Source organism: Chroicocephalus ridibundus, chromosome 1 (assembly GCF_963924245.1).
Source record: "Chroicocephalus ridibundus chromosome 1, bChrRid1.1, whole genome shotgun sequence".
Taxonomy (NCBI): Eukaryota; Metazoa; Chordata; class Aves; order Charadriiformes; family Laridae; genus Chroicocephalus; species Chroicocephalus ridibundus.
In genome coordinates this window covers 62924955-62940936 of record NC_086284.1, presented here as the reverse complement: position 1 = coordinate 62940936, position 15982 = coordinate 62924955, and the positions used below count along the sequence as shown (strand labels likewise).

The 15982-nt window shown below is 38.8% G+C and overlaps 1 protein-coding gene across 2 annotated transcripts; it reads right to left on the bottom strand.

The window, feature by feature from the left end:
* Nucleotides 1-982: 982 nt before the first annotated feature.
* On the bottom strand, nt 983-15706 carry ERCC5 (ERCC excision repair 5, endonuclease). Of its 2 annotated transcripts, XM_063337276.1 has the most exons (17): nt 15582-15706; nt 15100-15220; nt 14285-14460; nt 13656-13771; nt 13468-13557; nt 12609-12669; nt 11546-11689; nt 10410-10617; nt 9183-10133; nt 8545-8777; nt 8049-8168; nt 7145-7358; nt 5206-5350; nt 4822-4944; nt 4150-4350; nt 3137-3221; nt 983-1801 (listed from the first exon to the last, which is right to left on the bottom strand). In XM_063337276.1, the coding sequence occupies exons 2-17, from the start codon at nt 15185-15187 to the stop codon at nt 1247-1249; spliced, it is 3510 nt and encodes a 1169-aa protein (XP_063193346.1). In that variant the 5' UTR covers nt 15188-15220; nt 15582-15706; the 3' UTR covers nt 983-1246. The 2 variants fall into 2 exon arrangements, with proteins under 2 accessions (XP_063193346.1, XP_063193354.1); XM_063337284.1 differs by lacking the exon at nt 4822-4944 and having other exon boundaries at nt 1123-1801.
* Between the last annotated feature and the right edge of the window lie 276 nt (nt 15707-15982).

The following is a 15982-nucleotide window of genomic DNA, read 5'->3' as shown; positions in this document are numbered from 1 at the left end:
TGAAATACTAAACAAAGCCCTACAGAGAACTGGAGGTCTCTGTACTTTACCAGACTTGGCAGAAGAAATTAATAGCAGCTCTTCTGCATTTAGAAACTATCAAACAAATCACCGAGACCCAATCTACACTTTCAAAACAAAATTCAGTAATACTAATGCATGATTTACAAAACACTGCTGTAAACTGGCTGTCCAGGCTGAGAACTTTCTTGAAATATGATAATATTCTACAAAATTAATATCAAAAGGGATTGGTTTTGCCTAGTAAACACTGTACATGAAGTATTAGACTCCCTACCATTGTAAGGACCAAATCCTAACCAGTTCACCTCTACCCTTCATCCTTTCAGTGGAAGCTAGTATTTCATACAAAACTTCATTACTTGGACTTTGAAACAATGAGAAATGAAGTAGAAATATTATACAAGAAGACAAAAGAAGCAAGGAAGAGGACTAAAATGTAATGTAAGAACACAAGTACGACTGGCAGCATTCAGTGTTTTTCCATCGTAATCCACAGGAGCTATAAATAAATCCTACAATCCAGAGAGACAGGTGAGGTGGGGGAAAGCACGAGCCTAACACATTGTTTCTCTCCCAAATTAATCAAACACTAAGTGCTGCAACCAGTGGGTATTTCTGAACATCACTTCTGCAGAAAAATTCTATCTTTGGGCATTTACATTCAGAACATAAACAATTACGGCACCTCAGATCATACAAGGACTGTGTGATTTTCCATGAGATTTTATGAGGGCTTACGTTATCTCATTAATGGTTCAATAAGCAACACCACTTTGAGCACAAAGCTTTCAAGACAGGCATAGTGAAGGGAATAAGGAAAACATTAGTTGAACCGATTTTCCTTCTCCCAGCACCTAGAAATAAACCGAGTAGTTTTCAAAATTTCATTTAAGTTAAGGAAGAAACAGATTGCATGTGGTTTTTAACAGCAACCTCAGGTAGGATGCAAATGAACGGCCATCACATTTTGGCTCAGTTTTAAAATCTCAAAACTGGGAACTTCTATCAAGTCCAATCTAGGTCTTTATGACTAAATGTGGTCAATTTTTTTTGTTGTTGTTTAAAATCCCTCCTATTTAAGTTCTGGACACAAAATGCATGACAAATATGTGACAAATAGGGATAATTTATTATTTTTTTTATCAAAAATTCATTAGAATATTTACAAGCTTAAATCATTAAATCTGCACACACGGAGTCTCTCTTTAAGACCTTTTTCTCTTTAAGACTTTTTCTTTTGTCTTCCTCTCTTACTCCATGATTTCTTTTTTCTGGCCTCAAACACAGGTTTGGCAGTCACCATGACTACATTTCCCAGTTCTTCATCCTCATCACTTGAGCTACTGCACCCCTTTTTCTCTTTATAGTCTGCTGTCTCCATTGCAGAGACATTTTTCCTCTTTTTGCTTTTGCCTAAATCTCTGCTTTCCGATTCCTCTACTGAGGAGTCACTAGAAGTTTCTGAAAGATGCAAACTCCCAATAAAACCACCTCCATACAAATGTTCTTTTCTGGAATCTGAATGTTTTCTTCTCTTTCCACTTTGGACTTCTGTTGCCACAGCTTGATGGTTTGCGCAGCCTGCAGTACTTTCCCCTTTCCTTTGCTCATGCTGTTTAAATTCAGTCTCCGTAACAGCAGTGGCCTCCCGAATTTCATCAGCGGCTTCTTGTTCTTTTCTCTTCAGACAAGTCACAGCTCTGCGCAGCCTCTGACTTTTAATGGCTTGTTTTTCATGCTGTGCTAGCCTGAAGAATGAATCAATTCGAAGCTGAGTCTATCAAAAATAAAACAGAGAAAACACCTCTGAATGTTTTTGTGATGGGAATTCAGTTATCTCAGCTATATTATAAAGCATCCCAAATTAAAGCAGGACAAAGGACTAATGAAATTAATATGCATGCAAATACATGTGAAAAATAAGATGATTATAGTAATACCTATACTTAATTATAAATTATGTACCAAGAATCTTTACAGAAACTAAATAATTTGCGAACTCCAGTGAAAGCTTCCAAACACTGTGCTGCTGCTTAGACATATGTTGCTATTTTCAACCCTAATACAGAGAATCTCTGTAGCGCTCCTAAGTATGTCCTTACAAACACATCCTTAGATTCAAGCTGTTAAAACAACAGAATGTTTACTAAGCAAATGTTGTTAAGTGCACTTTACATTTGCATGTGCTACCGCAGCAAAATGCTGTCATTTGACTCAAGTTTATTGTAACACATGCTGCTACAGTATAAAGATTTAAGAGTAGATGTAGTCACGGAAAACAGGTCTGTGGCATTTAACCACAGCTAAGCTTGCTGTACAGACTAAGCTAGTTCTCTGTATTCTCCCTAAAATTGTCTAGGAGAGACAGATGCTGCCAAAGGATATTCCAGTCAACCTAAAAATATGTGGATTTAACTAGGGGGTTTGGTACCGTTCACTACTTTAAGTGACAGAGAGAACCTAGAACACTCATTTAAGACCGCCTATCTACCTTGCTTACGGCAAAAGGAGAAAAGAATCTGACCTTAGCTGGTCAGTTTTACAACTGACTTTCACAGTATGACAGCATGCAACTCTATTCACTTTTAAGTTTTATTAACGTTGACACAACATTTATTTAGAAAATTAGAGTAATAATATTAATAGGCACTTGCTCAATGGTTCAGTCTGCACTCCTCCTCAAAGGAGACGGATGGTACCAAATAGTCACTCTCACTTCACCAAAATTTCAGGGACATTTTTATAAATCATTTTTAGAGAGGGCATGCTGTCTTTTAGAAGTACTAAAGGTGCTTGATGTACCTGCAGTTTCAGATGCGTCCAGAACAAACAGCAACCTGGACTAGAGATAGGTGCTCGAAAGATACTAAAACTTGAAACCAACAATTGGAATTATGTAGAGTTCCTCACAGCACACCCAAATCACACAGAAATGAAATCTAGAGAAGTAAGTTTAATGACTTTTAAATATATATATTAAGAGGAAAAAAAAATTGGCCAAATCTCAGCTTTTGAGAAATGTACTTTAGATTAAAGCTTTGCTGTTCATTTTTAAATGCTTCTCTTAAAATTTTCCAGTTACACTTAAACCATACATAGTTTTATACTTTACCTGCTGCAAGTTCAGCTGTTTTATCACAGGCAAAAGGATTTCATCTATCTTTGTCCTGGTCCAGCCAAAGTGATTCTGACAGAATGTGCAGAAAGTTAAGGAACTTTACAAAATGGATATTACTAGTATTTTGTAAACACACAAACTGAAAATTCCTCAAATAAACAACGGCTGAAGAAAAGTTACTCTACTTCAAAGCTCTTTCTACTAGAAAACCAGAGAACATACTCTAAGTTATTACAGCTGACTTCTGTGGATGGCTGCAGTATTACGCTACACATCTTAATCACGTTGTTATGTCTCTATTAGTTACAGAACTTTTTCTCTAATGTCAACATTTCCAAAAGCGTGTCTCAGTGAAGACAGAACTCATTTTGGCTACACAGTGCTGCCATAAGACAAAATACCTATAAGTAAACCTTATTTTTACACTTGCACACACTGGAAGTTTCATTTACTGTTTAAAACACCATTAGCTCTGCATGCATTGCCATCTACTTTTCAACAATTCACTGCAGCTCAAGCTGCAAGGGATGCAAGAAAAAGACTTTATTGCAAGAAATGCAGTGGATAACTAGGGATAAAGCACAGACTGAATCACCGTTTCTGACTAGGTTTTAAAACTTACTTGTGAAAGATGGGAAACATACATCAGGAGTGCACAAACAATCCTGCCCTATGTCTAGAAATAGGCACAGCACAGTTACAGAAATGTAACATCACAGCAAACCAGTCAGTCCAGCTGTGAGACTCTCTTCGCGTGCAAAGTGAAGCAGCCTGTGCCCTCAGGAGGGCAGAGCAGCCCTGAGCGCCACACATGCACGGCTGCATTCCCTTCCATTCCAGAGCTGGTACCCTTATAGGAGAGCGTACGCAGACAGGGCAGGGGGCCACCCCTCCAACAAATGAGATGTTAAGAATTTGACAGTCTGTTACTGACTTAATAACTAGCCTTATGAACTTTGACCCGAGTACTTTTAGCTAACAAATCCTGACATGGAGTAAAAGGATATTCTCTGATCTGCTCCACATCAGGCTTCCCCCAGACGAATGAACCCCTTGTCTCATCCACTACAGGCTTCAGGTACGCTTCTGCCACTGCTGGATTTGGGAAACCTGAAGAAAGCTGCAGCTCCCGCAGTTTCTTCTTGACTTTGGTATCACGTGGATTAGGTCTCAATTTCTTATTCTTCTGAGCCTCATTCCACCACTCACTGAAAAACAGAGGAAAGTATTCATTTACCTCCCTAAAATATAATTTGGAATATCAAGAGCCACTACGCTAATTTCAATTAGCCTCAATTAGCGTCCCTAGTTGAGTTACTACGTGAGATGAGGTAGGAAATTTCCAAATAAGAAATGGCCAGAGGGGCATACAATCTGAAAGTAGAAAAGACAAAACACACACAGTAAATGCAGCCACTGTAAGCCACAGCAGCAATCACCTGGATTCCCCATAAACTGCTAAACAGAAGGCCTCACCTGGGGAGGATTCAGCCTCACTCGGGGAGAATGTTCCACACATTATGATAATTTTTGGAGGCTTTTTGGTATGCAAGAACAAAAAACAAACAAAAAAATAAATAAATAAATAAAAAACAGAAAAAAAGATTTCTAACCATCCTCGCCATTGCCAATACAACTGGCTTGGCCCTCTTCAAATCTTGTTCTCTGCCACAGCCTACCTGTCTGTTTCTTTCCAGGTCATCCATTCCTCACTCATCAAGTCTCTTTTCTCTATGAGCAAGCTACAGCACCTTCTCACAAAATCAGGGAGAATAAACCTCCACTCCACTACGGATCCAGCTCTGCAATGAACTCAAAGGCAGTCGCACAGTTCTACAGCTGTTCTATTGTCTTCATTAGTCTCACTGTAATTGCTGTATCAACATGTCACCTTATTTACCTGCCATTTCAAATAGTGATATAATGGAGTCACATATTTTACAGTTAACTTAATCTCATTAATGATAGCCATATGTTTTGTTTTATGCTTAAGCAGCAGAAAAGTAGATTCACTAATATTCATATTATGGAGACACAAAAAAGCAAAATACAATGAAGCATACGCGAATTTTAAGAGAGGTTCCAAGCCATGCCCAGGAAATTCATTTAAAATCTCCATCGCTGTTACAAAGCCAACATTTGGGATGCCCTCAGTGTAGTCACTTCCAAGCAAGTACGCCAAATTAATTAGCTTGCTTCGATCCAACCCTATAAAAGAAAATGCATAAACCAAATAAAACCAGTGGATTCAGCATCTGTTCTCCTACAAATTTAAAAAAATATATTATCTGAAAGGCAAAAACCAAAAGAACACAAGGGCATTAACTCTACATAAAGTTACATTTAATTCAACATCAGTATTTGCTAAATTATATTCTGGAGCTGTGTCAATATGCTACTGCTAGCTCAAGCACCAGTAGTTGGGCTAACTTGGCAAATACATCTTGCCAAAATTAAAATGTTACAGTGTAAAGACCATTGGGAAATTCTGGGTTTCTAAGAGCTAAGAGATATTATTTTACATATATTTCTCCAGTTACTGTCCTGTTCTCATCTAATGCTGACCTGAATTTAATAACCCCCAAATCAAAAATAAAAACATTGTTTGAATTCTAGTCCCTAACATCAATGCCTCCGCTTCTTAAAAGTGTTCCCAAACTGGAAGCCTTTTGCTTTGTGCCAGTGCAGTTACTAAGCAGACCAAAAGAGCCCCTGAAACAGTCAGAAAGAACTCAGCTGACCACTTCTACTTGGTACGCTGGATGAGGCTTTGAGCAGCCTGGTCTAGTGGGAAGTGTCCCTGCCCACGGCAGGGGGACGGATTGGAACTAGATGGTCTTTAAGGTCCCTTCCAACCCAAACCATTCTGTGATTTCCAGTGACTAGCCTCAGGAGTTTAGATTTAAAAAACAATAATAAAAAAATATTAAAAAAAAAAAATCAGTGGAGAAAAGGAGGGACGCATGTCTAAGCGCACACAGTGAGACCATCAGCATGCTAGCCAGGATATCCATCAACTGTCAAGAAAGAAGAATTGTGCAACACATGGAAAAGGAATAGAAGTACAAGACTGTGGAGGAATGTGACATGAAGACTGATGGTTACTATTCTTCCCCAATAAACAAATAAATAAAAGCTCTAGTTTATGACATTAATAACAGCTTGGAAAAAAAAAAAAAAAAAAAAATCACACTCATGCTTTTACAGCAATCCTTTCCAAGTAAGCTACAGTAGCATACCTAAGTAGGTATAAGTAGGGAAAAGTTTCATTGAATTTGCTGAAGAAGAAACCGAAAACGTATTTTTCACCACATAACCCCATGAAATTTTACATGTTGAAGACATTAAAATATTATTTCAAAAATCTATAGTCTCTCTCAAATTTGAAAATGTCAAAACTGACATTAACAAAGCTCTGCTTAAACAAGGCATAAGAAAAACTTAAAGTTGGCTCATATTTCCCTTAATACACTACAAAACACTGAAGTTTAATAGTTCAACATAATTAGCAACAATTTGATTAGACTGGTACAAAAGCAATCTGAAAGAAGAACAAAGCTGTTATTAAGTAAATAAAAACCTTTTACAGAGCATATACATATGCTGGATCCTTTTCTAACACATTATGTGTCAATATGTCCAAAATTAACTTCCATTTCCAGAAGACTACAAATTTGATGGCATCAGAATATAATTTTCCTACCACCTCAGAAAAGCCATGCTGACATTTACCCAGAAACTGGTACTGTAGTTACTCCAGCTTTGATGACCATCACACTAACTCAGTGTATTGAACGCAAGTCTAACTAACAGCTGCAAATTCAGAGGGGTCACCTGGCAGTAAAAACAGCAATCCAACTGAATGCCTTCAGAGATTCTCTAAAGAACAGGCGTAGTAATAACAGAAACACAAAATTCTGTACAAAATACAACTTCAGATAGATACACGGCAGCACTGTCTTACTAAAGACTGTATCTAACAAATCAATACCAGAGGCTTACCTAGCTGGTTTTGAAAATCAACATACTGATAATATTCCACGTATTTGTTTTGACTGAAGAAGTTTTTATAAACATGTCGTGCGCCAAATAACCAAACATCACTATCATCGGTGATTGTCCCAGAGGTCTGATCAGTAAGGTCCAATATAGCACACTGTGCCTCTGCCTCCATCGGAGCTTCAATATATGGAATGCCAAACAGACGGAGAAGCTCCTGTAGGACAGAGAGAAATTACTTCATTTTTCATCCGAAAAATGAACTTCTATTATACTTCCACTTGACTCAGAACTACTAGATTCATACTCGGGAGGTATTTAATATTTCATAGCTAATCTAAATTTCTGCTAACGAGCACCAAGCACAGTTAAGTCAAGGGGGAAAACCCACTTACTCCTCTCAGGCAGACAGTGCCACATAAGTCAAGCACTACTTGATCACATTATTACTACCCAGTTAGAGAATCTGCTATCTTAATTACACAAGCATACTTAATTATTGTGCTTTCTGTAACTACTACTTTAACATGGAGAAAAGTCCATGCATTACAATTATGTGGGCTCCATGACATAAACATGCAGGTTAAAAACAACCAAAAAAACCAAAACACCACCAACCAGTCATCACGTTAGCTCAGAAAGTGGTATGAAAGCATATCAGAAACATTCACATCAAGCAGGAAACAGTGGGCAGACTAGTCATCCTTTGGATGGTGTTTTGATATACAAGTATTTTGATGCATTTTACACAATTTTCTTTTAAGGAATACATCATTTAACCTCAGTTAAATATTCCCCATCTATAATTAAGCAAAGTTACTAGCAGTTTTTGAGAAAATGTTTGACTGGGATGAAGGGGGAAACCACATCATCCTATATCAAATCAAAATGTTTCAACAAATACTACCTGGCTTTCCAAGAACATCTGTCCTGTTACGGAAGCAGCAACACGTTCCTGCTGCTGTTTTTGAGCCTGAAGCATATTCTGCTCAGCAGAAAGGTCATTTTCTAATTCTTCCAGTTCTTCCTGAAACATAAAACAAGATTTTCATCATATCTAAGTATACCTGAATTGCTGAAAAGTAAAGCACTAAGTCTCCAATCATAATTATTCTAGTAGTATACGCTCCATTACGTCACATTTGGAAATTGTCATAGCTTCTCTAATGCCGTAAACTATAAGACCAGAGATAGGCCTATTCATCAGAGCACTAAAACTTTACAGTTTCCCTCTGATTTCAGAGAGATTATGGTTAACCATCAGCTTTAAAGAAAAATCAGTTCCCACAGAATTAAATACATATATGAGAAAGCAATGAAACAGTAACAAGCTGTCCAATAGTTTCCCTTAAAAACTACTTGGGGACAGAACACTTCATTATTAGCTCAAAACAAGGAGTTACCAAACTGATGTCTTGCCACTCATCTGCTGCATCTTTACCATCATCTTCTCTTTCAACATTCTGATCGTTTGCCAACTGCACTTCATCAGACTCCTCCAGCAAGTCCTGAGTGACAATATCATGGTTGTCTGTCTCCACTTCTGGAAGTTCTGTTTCATCACCCAGTTTTTCATCATATTTAGTAGGAAACTCAGCCTCATTGCTGATTTCACTATCCACTTCAATAAAGCTTCCTATTAAAGGAAAATAAAGACTTCAGCTTCCTGCTGCTTGTTTAAAGAGAAGTATTTGTATGCATTTTTAACTTGGGCAGTGATTTTTTTTTTTTCTATATGCAGTAAATAGATACAAGGATTGTGAAATTACAGAAATCACGTGGTTGACCCTTAATACACCAGGTAAGTTCAACGTACATAACAGCACGTTTTCCTGACTCTCCGTATTGTATTCTCAGGTTTCAATGACAAAGCTAACACCAAGGGGAAAACATAGATCAGATCTTCTTCACACCTCGTACATACGTAGGAATAGGTGTATTTTAAAGCATTTCTTATAAGGAGAAAAGGTTAACTTCAACTGACTACAAGTACTATAAGGTCCTATTTTCTTATCTTTTTACACCATTAAAAAGCACATACCATCAGAATCACTGTCTTCAGATTGTGATATTCCTTCCTTTTCCTCCTCAGGACCTTTTGCTTCTGCAAAATATCTAATATCCTTTTGTACCTCAGATACATTCTCTCCTGTTTGTGAAATTACTTCCTCTGTATTTTCAGAACTTGTCAAGTTCTCCTCATTTTTAGAAAGGTCTGTTGTTTCAGCACGAATCAAAGCCCCTATACTAGTTTTTACAGGGGAACAGCTTGGCTTCTGCATGCACAAGTTTACATCCTTAACTCCCAAAGAATTTAAATCCATTTTGGCACCATTATCTTCTTCGTCTACATCTTCTTTGACTTTTCCAGTATCATGAATACAAGAATAATTTTCAGTTCTGGCTATACTGGTGTCCTTGGGTGTAATAAGATTTTTTTTCAATTCCTGACTCTGTTGTTCAAACTTAGCGTCTTGCATAATCACTTGGTCTGACGAATGAATTGCAGATATAGGTATTTTTTTTCCTTCTGTAATTTCAGGAATCTCATCTTCCTCATCTGAGCTACTAAGCAGAAAATCCTTCACTTCTGATCTTTCTGGTAGCACTCCATCTGTTCTAAGAGTAACAGCTTCCTCCCTTGTATCATCACCACTCAGAGCTTGCTGAATTGCCCATAATGTTCTGGGAGACACACTGCCTTCCTCTGTTACAGTTTGGTCCACATTCTGTCGTCCTGTATCTTTATCCCCCAGTTCTTCTTCTGAGCTGCTTTCTATAATAGCTGCCTGGATAGCAAGCAAAGTCCGAGGAGAGGGTGGTGCTGTCACCACATTGTTATCTTTCTCTGTCTGCAACTTGTCAGATGTAACAAGCTTTGTGTTAGCAGGAGATTCATTGATCTTCTTCAATTTAGTAAATTCAAGCATTTTTGATGAGGGTCCTGCAGTAGTTTCCAAGTCTCTACTTGTAGCTTCTTTTGTTTGAATTCCTGAAAAAAAGTTTTTTGTTCGTTTAATTTTTTTTTAGTAAAAAACTGCTTTACACTAATATTCCATTTTACATACTGAACATCATTACTTAAAGATTAATAAACTAATTTTCTACGTATCTATAGATCAGTTAATTATGTCTAACAGTAATGCATATTTCGTACAAAGTATCGGCTACATGCGCCTGTAAACAATTTTCAGGTTTTTCTTAAAACTGACAGCTGCAGATGGCACACACTGAATGAATGGTTTTACAAAATTAAGACCTGACACACCTTTTATAAGGATATAGTGAGAAGTATCTTCAGAGACTACCCTCCTAGTTTCCACTTCTTTCACAAAACCACCTTCATTTTCATACTGTGTTTTGATTTCACCTGAGTGCTGTTGGTTCAATTCTTTTTGTACATTTTCTATGCACCGATTGAGGTTGCTTTTCTTAAGTAAACCCCTAAGCTGGTACTGGGAAAAGTCATTGGACTCCTTAAAAAAAAACAAACAAACAAAAAAAAACAATAAAACAACCAAGTCAATTTAAATAAAATGCCACTAGCTGCACCTTTTAAGCAAGTTTATTTACAATGCTCTATAGAGCCTTTTAAGAGTTTCCTTTAAGCTGGTAACATCTGTCTTTTACTGACTGCTGCGCTCTCTAGTGACAGCAACACTAGCCCAGTAACACACAACAATTCTAAAAGGTACCATTAAGTAGTTCTGAATACTGGCTAGATATAATGAGATCTCAATGATGTGACCAACAAAACTTAGCTGGCTGTGGGCCTGGTCCCCATCTTAAAAACCATACAATTGTAACAGAATCCACATGTGGACAGTTTTTAGATGATGGTTCTCAGCTCATACTTGGGCACAAACTATAATTTGATCTGACATGTATTGTGCTTTAAAAAAATCTAACTGTGCTTTGAAAAGCTATTGTAGAAGTGCACTGCAGGATTCCCTGATTGTCTATGAATGGCTTTAGTAACATATCTGCCTAAGTTACACAAGCCTTTCCCCAGCTGCCAGCTCCCCTAACAACCCGAGCATTTGGAATTCAAGCTGCATTCATTCTGCCTGGTTTACCCACACCAGTAGTATGTTCTTGCAACTGGAATCTTGAGCGTACTGATGAAGAGACATGAGACACAGCATGGCTTTTTTTCCATTCTTACCAAACTGAATTAGTTCTGCCAATTTTAGTGGAAATCAAGAGATAGGACTCTAAACACGCACACAGGATGGCTCTGTTAAGAGTCATTATCTCATTGGGTTTTTTCCCCTCAATGTAATGTCTCTTATTAAACAGGCCTGAGGGTAAAACTTTCCAGATGTGATACTCTCATCTAGTCTTCATCTGCATTAATGGCAATATCTCTATTCTGATGCCTTGAAAACTATTTTAAAATATTACCTCTGGCATTGCTTCAAATAACGTTCTTTTTCGCTTTGTAAATTCTTTCATATCAGTCAAGATCTCATGTTTTATTTCTGGAGGCAGGTTGTTGAAATCTTCCGATTCAATATCTACAGAATGAGGATTTTCACATAACTCCTCCTATAAAAATGGAAAACTACATAAACATGTATTTTATATTACAGCACAGCAAGAACAATAAAATATTTAGAGCATCATTTCAAACAACAACAAAAGACCACACAAAAATCTTCGTTGCTATTTCCTATACTGTGAAGGAAACAGTTAACAAACCCAAAAAGGTAACTACTACCTAATAAGGTACATAGTTATTGACGTACACTATGTAAGAAACTTGGTTTTATTCTTTTTACAAAAAGATATTTAGTATTAATCACAGAAGCAGGTCCTACAGCCTCAGCTAGTCTGATTTTATCCTTCCAAAGAGGTTCTCCTTCTGAATGAGTACTTCAAAGATAAACAGTATTTCCAAGAGGTTTTCTTTTACCTGTTTTTTTTTTTTACTTTGATGAAAGCAGAGAAAGTTTTATTATTGATTACACCTTCTTCTTCCGTTATATATTTCTCCTCTTCCCATGAAATCAGCACATCAGAAGAGAATATAGAATTTATATATGAAGACTCAAGGATCAAAGTGCTTCAACATCAATTCATATTTGGAGAAGCGTGGGAGTTTTGTTGAATATGCTGTCCTATAAGTGCACACGCATGCGCACAAATGCATACATCTCACTTATATCATTACAAAAAACAATTTCTTTTCCACGTGTCCAGAGAAAGTAGTCAGAAGATAAAGAAAAAATTATACCATAGGAAATTCCTATTCTGATGGACTTTAGTGAAGAAAATTGCATTCGGATTTCCTCATTAGTAGGAATTCATTGAGTACTTAAAATTAACTTGTTCACTTCATAAGTAATGCTATAGTAAGACCTACACCTCCAAACACTTTTTTTTTTAACCTTTTTGTTTGTTTTTTAAGCATAGCACGTAAACGACAGGATTGTTCACAGTAACAGGGCAATTAGGCTGCACTTACCTGCAACATCTGTTTTTGGGTCATTCTCGCTTCCCATTCTTTTTCTTCTTCCTCCTCTGAGCTAAAAATCAAAGAGAAAAAAAAAGATGTAGATATTTAACTAGGAAAATAAAATTCCTATTTTAAGCAAAGGGACTTTAGTCATCCCTTCACTGATAAGTACAAAAATTCACAGATAAATATACACACACATACATGCACACACATAGAAATACATACACAAGTCAAAAGGATCTGAAGAGAACACAAGGCAGCAGACGTATCTCAGTTAAAACTAGACTGAGACAACTGTTGCTGTTTAAACCATTACCCGATTCTTATTTGGTCAGCATTTAAGGTATATAAAAGTATATATAAGACGTGAAAAGAGTAACCTAATAGATAGCTCCACATTCCCCCCTCAGTGTTACTTAGATATGTCACAAGCTTGACAAGTACGTAGAAAGCCTACTTCTGCTGAACACATCTACACTACTGAATGAGAGGACACAAACCAGAATCAAGCTGCCACACGCCAGCTACCCAAACTTGAACAATCACTTCCATTCAGTTGTATAGATATGGCCACAGAGACTGAGGCAGCACTTTCGTCCTTAAACACGAATCCCGTGCAGACATTTAATCTGTGGGCAGAAAGCTGCTTCTGTTACTTTCCCATAAATAACTAGAAGGCTTCTGTATCCACAGCTCTAAAGTAAACTCACCAAAAAGAAACTGAAATAAAATATTAAAGAAATGTACTTCATATATTATGGAGTCTCACAAGCCAAAGGCCTTTCAGCAGCATCAAAAAATGTGGCTTATACTTTTATCTGAGTTTATTATAGCCATTTAAGCTATTTTTCTTAATTTTACCTACCTGTTCTTCTCTTCATCTAAAGAAGGCAATACATACATATCATCAATTTCTTCTCTTCGAACTTGTGTAATACTGGGGAAAGCTTCATTGCTTAGGGAAAGAAAAAAAAAAACCAGAACCGTGATTAATAGCTACACAAAAACTTAACTGCCACTTATAAATAAGGGGAAAATAATTTATATTCTTGCCTTTTGCCTGTAAGAGCAGTTTTGATAACTTGTCTCTTCAGAAACGTTTTCAAGAGTTTCTCTGTAGTTTTCCTGGAATCACTGATAGCAATTTCCTTTCTTTGTCTTCGCTTAGCCTGTGAAAATAAGATTAACACCAACTAGATTTTGCTGGATGCTGTAGATACTTATCCAGTGAATTAAAGTTATTAATCTGTATGCTGAGTCTACGAGCAACTTCTAACTCACCCTACATCAATGGGGACAGAGCCTTCAGATCCTCTAAATCTCTCTATGTCAGTTTCCTCTGTGGGACTCAGGAACAGTTTCTAGTTTCTGGGTACAAATGCTTGCAAGAGTTGCGTTCAGGTCCATTCTGGAGCAAGGCCCAGACTTACGCCTTCATCTACCTCCCTGCAATCTGGTTTCTATGCAAATCAAACCTGCATATATCAAAAGGCAGCTGCTTCACGGTCCAACAGCTAACCAAGACTGGGACTGCAAAGAGCAGCTGCACAGCAGTGCACTCCAAGCCCTCCATCCTCATGGCTCAGAAGCATAAGCACAGGAAGAAGGAAACGGAAAATGGCTACTTCGTATCAGCAGAGGTATCCTATCTGGCATTGCAATGACTCGGCAAAGGTACTTACCAAGGTTTGTCTCTTCAGAAGCGGTGCCTCTCCATCAAAAACAAAGACAGGCCGAATTCGGAAAAACAGTAACTTGCACAGTCGATGAAACAGAGTGAGGAGGTGAGCATTTTGTACGGAATTACCACGACGATCTCTGGCTCCCTTTATTGCTTGGTTCAACCAAATACTGATATCTTAAAGAACCGTTAAGAGGAAAAAGTGTGCTATCTTACACGTATACCATATTAATAGTTTCTATAAAACACACATATTTGACTGAGTGGCTTTTGCTTACTGTTCCAAGGCTTCGCTTATCGAAGCCAAGGTTATCCAAATACTTGAAAACTTCAGAGAAGAATAAATTCTTGCCCCTACGACCCTGGACAAAAAGTAGAGTTGAAACAACTGTGCAGCAATTAGTACCTCCCCAGTTATTTTTACAAATAAATGGAGGGTAACTTCTTTCCACGTCTTTCCAGCATTTAACCAAGTATGTATGATAGGAAAGCTGATACAAAAGTATTTAAAACTTTTTCATCTTATAGTCCTACTGACACCAGCACATTTATTTACAAAGCACAAAATCCTATAGCCCAACACTTGTGTAAGGAACCTATTTTAAAAATCTCTCTTTTAAAACATAAAAAAAACCCCAAACAAACATAGAGAGCTTAGCATTCCACATACTATAAAGCATAAAATCTACTTATTGCAATATTGTCATGATTTAAAATAATAAAAAAAAGCAAAGTACCATAAATCACACAGAAATAAGTGATATAGAATAACCTCCCACACAAACTTGGTTCCTCAGCTTTACTTTCAAAGGATACCGACAGCAAGAATTTTCCCTTCTAGCGTTTCTGGGTTTATTGGCCTCCCAGCGCATTCAAGCAGTTTCCAAAGTCCCTGAACTCCCATTGTCCCTTCTCAGCTACTCCAAGAGTAAAGAACCTACGAGGGACGAAAGAAGGAATAACCCAAAAGCTATAAAAGCCCACGTATGCTTTATTAACGAGGACGCGTTATCACTGCAAACAGAAGGAAAGGGGAAAGGAGCCCCGCCACCCGGCGGCCGCCCGGGCCAGTTCCGGAGCATTCCCTCAGCTTTCAGTACGCGAAAAAAAACCCCAACTTTAAAAAATTCCGCTCAAGCGCAGCGTTACAGCAGCTCGCCGGCCGGCCACCGGACAGGTCTGGGGAGCCTCGACTCCCCTGTCAGCGGAGACCGCCACCGGCTCAGACAAGCCCCTCCCGCCCCGGGGACACCCGCGGGGCCGCACCGACCGAGGGAGGGCAGGGGAGCGGGACTCACCTGAGGCGGAGGGCGCGGAGCGGGTGGGAGCCCGGCGGGGGGACGGGAACTGGGACGGGCCGCCTCAGGCCTCCGAGCCCCTGACAGCCCCGCGGCCTCCCCGCGCAGGCTGCGCATGCGCCGGCCCCGCCCCGCCCCGCGGCCCGACGGGAAGAGCAGTTGGCGGGGCGGAGGCGGGCGCTGGATCCCGGCCGGACTGACCCGCTCGCCCCGGCATCGTGCTCTGAGGTTCCCGCCCCCCTTCTCGATGGGCCCCCGCGGGCAACCCCAGGCGGACGGACCCCGCTGATGCCTGATGCCAGCGAGGAGGCCGGCGGCCATCTGTGGGTTCCTCGGCTGCCCTGTGGAGAGCGAGGTACCAACACCAGAAAAACGTCGTGTTTTCTTCACCCCCCCAAATG